This window comes from Asparagus officinalis, chromosome 3, assembly GCF_001876935.1.
Source record: "Asparagus officinalis chromosome 3, Aspof.V1, whole genome shotgun sequence".
In the NCBI taxonomy this organism is placed as follows: Eukaryota; Viridiplantae; Streptophyta; class Magnoliopsida; order Asparagales; family Asparagaceae; genus Asparagus; species Asparagus officinalis.
In genome coordinates this window covers 798,520-808,703 of record NC_033796.1, presented here as the reverse complement: position 1 = coordinate 808,703, position 10,184 = coordinate 798,520, and the positions used below count along the sequence as shown (strand labels likewise).

At 35.0% G+C, this 10,184-nt stretch overlaps 2 protein-coding genes across 3 annotated transcripts; one reads left to right on the top strand and one right to left on the bottom strand.

Annotated features, from left to right (window-relative positions):
- LOC109832006 (vacuolar amino acid transporter 1-like) lies at positions 275-1,818 on the top strand. Its single transcript, XM_020399461.1, has 3 exons — positions 275-353; positions 469-1,076; positions 1,167-1,818. The coding sequence occupies exons 1-3, from the start codon at positions 278-280 to the stop codon at positions 1,677-1,679; spliced, it is 1,197 nt and encodes a 398-aa protein (XP_020255050.1). The 5' UTR covers positions 275-277; the 3' UTR covers positions 1,680-1,818.
- LOC109832564 (vacuolar amino acid transporter 1-like) lies at positions 2,259-10,184 on the bottom strand. 2 transcript variants are annotated; one of them, XM_020399909.1, is made up of 3 exons: positions 9,925-10,184; positions 3,221-3,825; positions 2,259-3,015 (listed from the first exon to the last, which is right to left on the bottom strand). In XM_020399909.1, the coding sequence occupies exons 1-3, from the start codon at positions 10,091-10,093 to the stop codon at positions 2,503-2,505; spliced, it is 1,287 nt and encodes a 428-aa protein (XP_020255498.1). In that variant the 5' UTR covers positions 10,094-10,184; the 3' UTR covers positions 2,259-2,502. The 2 variants fall into 2 exon arrangements, with proteins under 2 accessions (XP_020255498.1, XP_020255497.1); XM_020399908.1 differs by lacking the exon at positions 9,925-10,184 and adding an exon at positions 4,136-5,436.

Genomic DNA, 10,184 nt, shown 5'->3' with positions numbered 1-10,184 from the left:
GAGAAAGGAATCATGAATTGTCCACTGAGCAAAGGGTGGAAGCCTCACGATTCTCCTGTGGCCTCAAATCCCTCATGTTCAAAAAGCTAGAGATCTCACAGAAGCGTCATAGGTGTGGGCTCCTTGAATCATGAAACCTTTTCTTCTTTCCATTTAAATACGTATTAAATGGATGTCTACTCATCATCACTGTATTTTCAATTCATATCCAAGACGCTTCACTCCTTATAAACCCGTTGTCATCTGTAAACTCTTACTTGTACCAAGCCAAAGAGTAATGGACCCTCATTTACCTTCAAAGACAGGCACTACCTTCTCTCGAACTTGCTTCAACGGAGTCAACACTCTTGCAGGTTGAGAATTTAATCTCTTTTGTTTCAACTGCAATCTTCATTCATCCTATCGTTCTTTATGCAATATTACAAGGTTTTAAATAGAGTAAAGAATTACGTTCCTCGTGCTATCCAGGTGTTGGGATTTTATCAATTCCGTATGCATTATCAGAAGGAGGATGGCTAAGCTTGGCGCTTTTCCTCCTCATTGGCATAATATGTTGTTACACTGGTTTACTGCTACAGAGATGTATGGACTCTAACTCTCTTGTTAGAACCTATCCTGATATTGGGGAGCTAGCGTTTGGGTCTTGGGGCAGAATCGTAGTGTGTGTTTTCATGTACCTTGAGCTCTACTTAGCCGCGATTGAGTTCATGATACTAGAAGGTGATAACCTGCACAAGTTATTTCCAACCGCAAACTTTAACATGGGCAGACTAAAGATTGGAGGGAAGCAGGGATTCGTGTTGCTTGCGGGTCTTATAGTTTTGCCTACTACATGGTTACGGAGCTTGGGCGTGCTTGCTTACGTGTCGATTGGTGGGGTTCTGTCTTCTCTCATTGTGGTCTGTTGTGTACTTTGGGCCGGAGCTATTGATGGTGTCGGGTTTCACGAGAAGGGAATCCTTGTGAATTGGAGGGGTATTCCAACCGCTTTAAGTTTGTACGTTTTCTGCTTCAGCGGGCATTCGGTCTTCCCTACGATATACACCTCCATGAAAGACAGGACCATCTTCTCCAAAGTAAGTAAAATAAACTAAAATAAATAGCGCTTCCTAGTTCTTAATGTCAAAGCGTCTCTAATACAAGGTACTCCCCAATCTCTGTTTCAGGTATTATACCTCTGCTTCGTACTGTGCACGTTGATGTATGGACTAATGGCCATTATTGGATACTTGATGTATGGCCAAGCTGTGAACCCACAAGTCACGTTGAATCTTCCGGTCGGGAAATTGAGCTCGAAGATTGCAATCTACACAACTCTAATCAACCCACTGACTAAGTACGCGTTGCTTTTGATGCCCATTGCAAATTCAATTGAGGATTGGTTTGAACTCTCAAAGCTAAGGTCTATTAGCATCCTGATTCGAACTGGGCTAGCAATCAGTACAGTGGTTTTAGCCTTAACTGTACCATTTTTTGGATACGTGGTGGCCTTGACAGGTTCATTCCTCAGCAGCACTGCTACAATGCTACTACCAAGCATATGCTACCTCAAGGTCTTCAAGAATAGTCGGCGTTTGGGAATGGAGTTAGTCATTATAATAGCAATTGCAGCATTGGGAGCAGCGATTGCGGTCATTGGTACATATACTTCATTAAAGCAGATTATACAGAATCTATAAGCATGTAATTCCTCCTTATGCGAGATTTAATATCTGTGAACATCTACCATAATGAGTTAGGACTTCATCTATCCACTGTATATCTGATAAAAATTAACAAGGATGAATGTTACGTAATGAATGCAATGTTATGTTATAAATTATGGTGATACAGAGGACTTGATGAGTAAATTTTGGTATTTAACATGTAAATAATGAATACAATGTTTAGAAGTCAGCAGATCAGAGTCAGACCCCCAACTGAAGCCTGTTACTAACACAGACATCCACAAGGGCGAGCTATTTGTTTTCCGTTAGGAAAATTAAAATATAAGAAAGTAAATAAGACAAAACACTAATTTCCATTAAACGGAAAGTATAAGAAAGTAAATACTCTTTCATTGCAGACAGCAGCTCAATTGCAACAGGGAAGGTATGGTTAGCTTTTTAATTTAATTTATTTTGTTTTATTTGAGAAAAATAAGGTATGTTAGATATATAGCAAGAGATGTACATGAGGTTAAATTTTTTACAGGAGAAACTATACTTGATGATTTAACGCCAAGATAACCATCAGAAATCCAACGATTTCCCCAGCTCAGTCCAAACATCTTCTTCAGGTCGCCAGTGCTTATAAATGAATGAGGTCACATTCTAGTCACACGATTGATCTCCAGGATTACATTACTTGTGCTGATAAACAAGGGATTTCCAAAAGAAAAAGGCCTTTATAGGATATAAGGATGACTCCTTTCTCTCTATTTTAATAAGCTCGCATAAAATCGCCACAATGCTGTGTATGCTGACAACAAGAGATAAAATCCAGACAGGGTCATAAATAATTTTACAAGTTGTGAATAATGTCTCGAACCGATGAGTAAGTACCCGCGAAAGCAATCAAAACTCCAACTACTAAGATTGCTATGATGCTCAGTAGCTCAAGTCCATACTTTATTGAAGCCTTAAAAATCTTGAGGTAGCACAAACACGGAAGTATGACAGAGACCATGATGCTCAGAAATGATCCAATAAATGCCATGATGAAGCCAAAGAATGGAATCTTCAAAGCTATTATCACTGTGCTCATCAGCAAGAGAGTTCTGACAACGATGCTAGTGTAGCCCTTTCGATGAAGGGCAGCACGTTCTTCTATAGCCATTGCAATTGGTGTGACTGTTAATGCGTATTTAGCAAACGGATTGATCAGCGTTGCATAAATTGCTATGTCGGAGTAGAGTTCTCCAGAAGGGAGATTTAGCGTCACTTGGGATTGCAGGTCCTCACCGTACATGAGATAACCCAGGATTGCAACTAGCCCATAGTTCAGAGTGCATATAGCAAAAGAAATTAGCAATACCTGCAATGAAAAAGTAAAGCAAGGAAATCTTGTTAATATTTAAGTTTCGGTTCATCTGGAGGATAGATTTGGAAATTTCAAGGTGGTTGATGGCGAATAAAAGCCAGAGTATGAACCGGCATATAGGGTCGTTTATGAGAGTTCACTTATCAGTTAAAACAATAAGAGAGTCGAATTTCGCTTTTAAAAACGAACTGGTGATTACCCTGGGAAATCTAACTTTATCCTTCATTGATGCATATATGGTTGGGAAAACTGCGTGACTCGTAAAACATACAAAATACAGACCCAAGGCTGTCGGTAAACCTTCCAAGCTCAAAGCCTTTCCCTTGGCACGAAACCCAGTCTCAGCTACGCCGGTCCAGAACAAAGAAGCCAACAAAATCGCTGATGCCAGGACTCCAGCAACAGAGAAATAAGCAAGAACGCCAAGATCCCTCAACCATGTTGTAGGCAAAACAATAAGAGCGGCCACACAGACGAAGAGCTGCTTGCCTTTGATGCTCAACGTCGCAACTTCAAGACTAGTGTTAGGAAAAAGCTTGTCCAGGTTATCACCTTCTAGTATCAAAAGACTGACCCCAACTAGATACAACTCGAGATACATTAAGATCGCGATAGCTATCCTCCCTTTGTAACCGAATGCAACTTCTCCAATATCGGGGTAGGTTTGAGTGAGAGGGTCGGCGTCCATGCATCTTTGGATCAGAGATCCAGTGTAGCAACAGACTAGTATGACAACAAGGAAGAGTACTAAGCTCGACCATCCGCCTTGTGCGAGCGCGTATGGCATTGATAGCACCCCGATACCTTCAAGAGAGAATCAGAGCATATTATATATATGACAGATTTTGCAAGTTTCTTTTCATATAATGACATAAACTAAGTAAAATACCGCAACTATGACATAGGACAGGGCACGGTAACCATAATGACGTAAACTAACAGTTGCTCGTAAATCAAAAAGGGGAAGAAAAGATGCACGAATATGGTAATTGGCACTGAAGTCATACGTACGTACCACGGCATGAATACGATCAACAGATTAATTTCCCCTAAATTAATTATTACACACCTTAGCATGTTATACAACTTTTTTTATAGGGGAAACGTAAGGAACCTGAGAGGACGTTAACTACGTTGAAACAAGTCCTACTGAATGTAACCCCAGCACCGCGATGATCCCCCTCCTTTTCTCCACGCCCAATATTGACAAGGAGCGGCTCTCCGAGGAGGGCATCGACGTCGCCTCCGCCTGCTACGGCTAACGCTGGTTTGGCGGTCGAAGGTCTGGAGAAATTTCCGTTGGCCATTCCCTCGACTTCTTTTTATTTCAGAGGGGAAGCAGAAGATCTGGAGAAGTGCCTCAAGTGTTCACGCACCTTAGTGTTCTTTTATAGCGAGTCCCGTGATGATCTAGAATTGGTCGCCAAAGGAAGAGGTCAATGTGCAAGACTCACGCCGCTAACACAAATACTAATAATAACTGTTCTAGATGCCTGTGATTGGTTTCGTAGGCAGCGCACGCCATCAACGCTGAAGCTTTGCAAGCTACCAAGATAGATCCCTTAAATTACAAAAAAAATCAAGTCTAAACAGATTTTTCAAGTATTTGAAGTTACCGGGTGCCGTTTTGAAGTGTTTTGGGGTAAAAATTAGGGTTTTTTTACTCTCATATAGAGGGGTACCCTTTTATATTAATGCACTCTTACAAATAGGTCCTTACAACATTAACTAATTAACTTAATCTATCTAAATAACTCAACACGTTTGATACATAGAAATGGACATATGTTACTCAAATATTAGAATTTTAACAAGTCTCGTATCTGGTTCCATCATCTATGCAAATACCCTTAAATCTTGGCATTTGCAACCCCCACACTAGGTTTGCAGTATTTTCCGCTTTAAAACTAGGACCGCCGAGTGGGAGAGGTAGAGAACTCAATGTGAAATAACTGGAGGATAATTTTACAAATACCAAGATTTGAAGAGGGTAAATTTGTAAATATGGAAGATGATATATGTTAGAACTAAAATTAAAATTGTTAGGATACATAGCCCAGATGTTAGGATGTACCAATACGTAGTTTGGTCAGTTTCATAACAACTTTTCGCCACAAAGATTTAGTTAGGATGAATTGCATCCTCTGACAGATACAGAATGTTTTATCTGTCGCTTTCAATTAACCAGGACGGAACCATCCAAATAAATCCAAATTCTTGGAGGCAGCCGAGCTCGTGTAAGCTACGAACTCTCTTTGTTTTCTTATTAATTTCTCCTAGCTAACCTAGCTACAGTAGACGATGAGAGAACAGAGATATGATCGTGTACGTGGCTAATATTTCCAACGCTATCAAACCACTGAAGTCCCTTGTCCACTAAATGAAATCGATTAATCATTGGAGTCACGGTCGGTCCGCTCTTGTTTTGGATTGTCGTGCGATAGGGATGAGGGGTTTGAAAAAAAAGAATTAAAAAACTTGAAGTTAAAGAAGTGGAGCTCCTCTACGAGTCTTTTGGCTCACGGGTGCCTCTGGGCTCGAATCACCGCTCAACACGTCGTTTCGGATTGGGGAAGGTCGAATTCAAAGTTAGTTAGGATCGAACACGTCTCGGACTGGGGAAAGTCGAATTCAAAAGTTGGCTAAGTTTCACAAAAAAGTAATTAAAAATAAGGGAGGAAGAAAAGATTTAATAAAACCCATTTAACTTCAGGGGGTGTGCCTCACAAATCCCTACTCTCCAAAGTTCCTAACGGTACTAAAATGGTAAATTGGTAACGGATCAACAAACACTGATTTTCTACGCAATCAAAATATGGAAAACATAATTGTGACACAAAGATGAATGCGACTGCACCGTTAATCCAGGATAATAATGCATGCAACCTAATTAAATGGTAATGATGGTTCCAGGGGTAGGATGTAAATATATAATCTTGGGGGCAGTTGAACCCCTCCAAGATTAGGTAAAATTACATTCTAAAATAGTGCGAACTTACAATTTGCTCCCAATATTTAAAAATATTCTCACCACCCCATTTGAGTTTGGAATTTAATTAGCCCATCTGTCAAGATTATAGTCTTAGAACTTTTGGATAATTATATACTTATTTTACCTTCTCCTAAGAAAGTTTTGCTGAATCCGCCTATGGACGGTTCAGAAGAAGAACAAGGGCACTCAAAGATATATATCAACTAGTTTTTACACTATGATTAAGTATTTTTGACAGTTTGTGCTCATTTTTTTTCTTTAAACTCTTACGTCATGATTATTTTTTTATGTTTGTTTAAATGAGATACACCCAAATTTAAATTTTCATGTTGATATTTGAATCGACAAAAAACAAATATAATTTAAAAATAATTTGAATTTTCATATTATTTTTGACCGATATGAAACTAAGCTTTATTTGAGAAAGTATAGCATTGCAAAGTGAAAAATATTAAAATAGTGTTATACAAGGAAGGTGAATATTTAAAACCAATATGACAAAATAATTGATTTAAAGTATGTTAAAACGATGCAAAAGAGAATATGAAGTTTATTCCTAATCATTGATAGACTTCATAAAAAAATATAAATTAAAGATTAATGCTAACTCTAGTATACTTTTATATGATAAAAACATCCACATAAGAATATAAAAGTACTGAAAAAAATTCATGAAACTCCCTTCTAAAGATTCCTAATTTCACTCAAAATAATTAAACTATTCTATAAAATATTCATAAAATATTGTTTTTATTTCTTCTATTTTATTTTTTATTGAGTTAAGATCAATCCTTCTTCAGGTTTATCATTTATCATTTCTCGGACAATTCTAGAGTATTGTCTTCATCATCTACATCAATTGTGACATCAGGCTAATTTTGTATTTTTTATGCTATTATCTTTCCTAGGCTCGTTAATTTTTTATCATCTCATTTAACTTTACAAAGAAGTCAAATGTACTTATGATGTTCAACACAAACTGCTCAAAATATAGACTTTGATTTTTTTTCTATTTCAATGAGAATAAATATTAATTTCATATATATAAAATTCTTTGTGTTCCTAATTTATTACTTAAATAAATTAGAAGCTATCTCTTTATTTTCCTCTAAAATGAATTCTTCTGATGTGCATCCAATAATAATTTCTGTTATTTCAATAATATTATCTTTGCTCTATCCCTGTCATTTTTCATAAAGATCTAAGCTAAATACCTGCATTATTCATTACTAATTTTTCTTAGATTATAATATTAATATTTAATTTGAAGAACACGGTATGGAATTTATGAATACTTACTAATTTTTCTTATGTCTTCCATGGAGATTTTTTCTTTGATTAGGATAAAGTTATTAAATTATTTTTTAATGTAGCTCATTCAGTGCTTCATTAATAGATATGTCTTATGTTAATGCTAATTCAAGTGATTCATTGACGTTTTTTGAATTTTAGATTTATTTTCATCACTTTCCCATTTGCAATGGAAATAACTCAATTCTTTTAAAGTTATCTCTAAATATTCTAATAGTTTCTCCATATGTAACTCCTTGTATTCTTTTACCCTATAAATATTATTAACGTCAAAGATTAAAGTTTCTAAATTAAAATCAATTAATGCTAAGGTATAATATTATAGTGTTTTATCATTTCTATGGATTTAAACATCTATCAATTAATGTTACGAATGTATTTTGGCTACCCCAACTTATTACTAAAATTATATGAAATTACTTTAATTTATATAGTGCCGATAATTTTTAATCTATAATATTTTGAAAAATTTTATCCATTAACCGGATGTTTTTAATCAATTCTTATTGTTTTTGTTTACCAGTATCAACTTCATTAGACTATTCTTAGATGCTGAAAATGGATAGTAAATCCTTAAATTAGAAATTTTAATATATATATATATAAACTTGGTGTGTTGGGGTTTTAGAATATGTAGATCAAATTCAACGGAGCGGATCATCCACAATGTCGCTCAATCATGTGATTTTAGAGTCGTCAAGGAGGAAATCCCCTCCTATGACAAGGATACCCATTAATCTCTCTCTCTCTCTATATATATATATATGAAAAATACCAAATAATTATACTTTTCTTTGCCAAGTTTTAAAAATTTAGCCCATTTTTGTGGTTTTGAACTTTGAGGGTGTGATTTATAATTTTTAAAATTTTGAAAGAGCTTTTAAAAAAATTTACTTTTAAGTTTGGTAGTTGTAAATTCTATGTTTCATGTGTTGGTGGTAATTTTTTAAATTTTAGTATATTTCTTGTAACTCTAAAATTTTGAGGGTGTCTTTTGTAATTATTAAAACTATATATTAATTTTGAAAAATATTAAATTTCAGCGGTCTACCAATCGACGAATTTGATGTGTGCTAGTTAAAATTTTTGAAAATTTAGAGTTTTTTTTACGATTTTTAAAATTTGAAGGAGTTTTTTAAAAATTTTGAGGTTAATTTTGGCAAATTTTAATTTTTTAGGTGTCTAAGGGTAATATCTTGAATTCATCTTATTTTATTTACAAACTTTAGAATTTTAGGGTGGCTTTTTATAATTTAAACTTTTGAAGGTGTTTCTATAATTTTTAAGATATTAAGGGTGTTAATTAAAAAATTTAAATTTAAATATCAAAAATTTTAGGTATATCATGGTAATCTCTTGAATTCATCTGTGTTGTTTGTAAGTTTTAAAATTTTGGAATTTTAATGTGCTTGTTTGTAATTTAAACTTTTGAGGGTGTTTCTATAATTTTTGAGACATTGAAGTGTTAACTGTAAATTTTAAATTCTTTGCAAACTGATGTTAATTTTTTAATTTTATGTTTTTTATTTTAAGTTTTGAGACATTTGGATGAGTTTTATAATTTTGAACTTTTCAGGGTCTTTTCTGCAATTTTAAAACTTTTTATGGTTTTTTTACAATACTTCATGTATTATAATATGTTATCAACTTGTAATTTCTTTATCTTAACAAACTAATATCATTTTTATGTTTTATATATTTTATTAATATTTTAGTTTTTTTAAATTGTTAATCTAAACATGGTTCACATAGGATTAGGATAAGATATGATTATGATTAGGATAGATTAAGATATAAATAAAATATTCAAAATAGTGAAGGGTAATATTGACCATTAAAAATTAGAATTTGATTATAGATAAGATAGTTCAAACTATAAAGGGGTATATTCGTCTAAAAAAGATTTTCCGAACTCGTGATTTTAAAGGGAGTATGATTGTTACCATCCCCTTCTCCGGATCTTAAAAAGACATTTATTATTATTTTTTGTTTTTTTGGGAATACACCTATATTTGGATATTGCATTTTGTATAGCTCGTGTTGTTGTTACTGACACCCTTGTTTTACACTACGTTTACGCTTTATCTTTATTTAATTGAAGTGAAAAAGAAATATATAGAATGAGGGTTGGTCTTCACGGTTTTCTCATATTTGAATTAGTACCTTAATTATTTGCCAAAAAAAAGTAAAAAAAAAATCATAATCATTTATTGCGCCATTCAATATCATTTAATAAAAGAGGATACAAATCCATTGTTTTCTATCATCAAATAAAATATTGGGATAGACAGAGAACTGGTACGTCCTTACTAAACAAATCGACGGTTGTAACTAATTAAAGTGGTGGTATTTCAAGTATTTTTTTAACGGGTGGCACTACAGGCACACGCACATCTTGTGTCACACATCCTCTCTCAGCTATAGTACACGGGGTCCACACATGAGATTTTTTAATCTCATATGTGGGCCCCGTGCACTGTAGCTGAGAGAGGAGGTGTGACACAAGGTGTGTCTGGGGGTGTGCCTGTACCATTTTCCTTTTTTAACGGAGAGGACTCAAATCCATAAAACAACAAAGAAAGGAAGAGGGGGGAGTAGACCTGAGAGGGCGTTGGTAGCATTGAAACAGGTCCTAGCAAAAGTAACACCCGCAGATGATCCGCCATCATGAATTAGTCGTCGAGCTCCGTCATCGCATTCGCCGCCAAGAAGCGGTTCTCCTGTGCTCCTGGAACCTCCCCCTCCTCCCCCAAATTTTCTGACTGCCATTTATTCTTCTTTCTTAATTTCGTTTCTCCTCCTCCTCAAGATTTACTAATAAAGAAATCAAGGGGCATTATTTTCCCTAAAGATAGATATG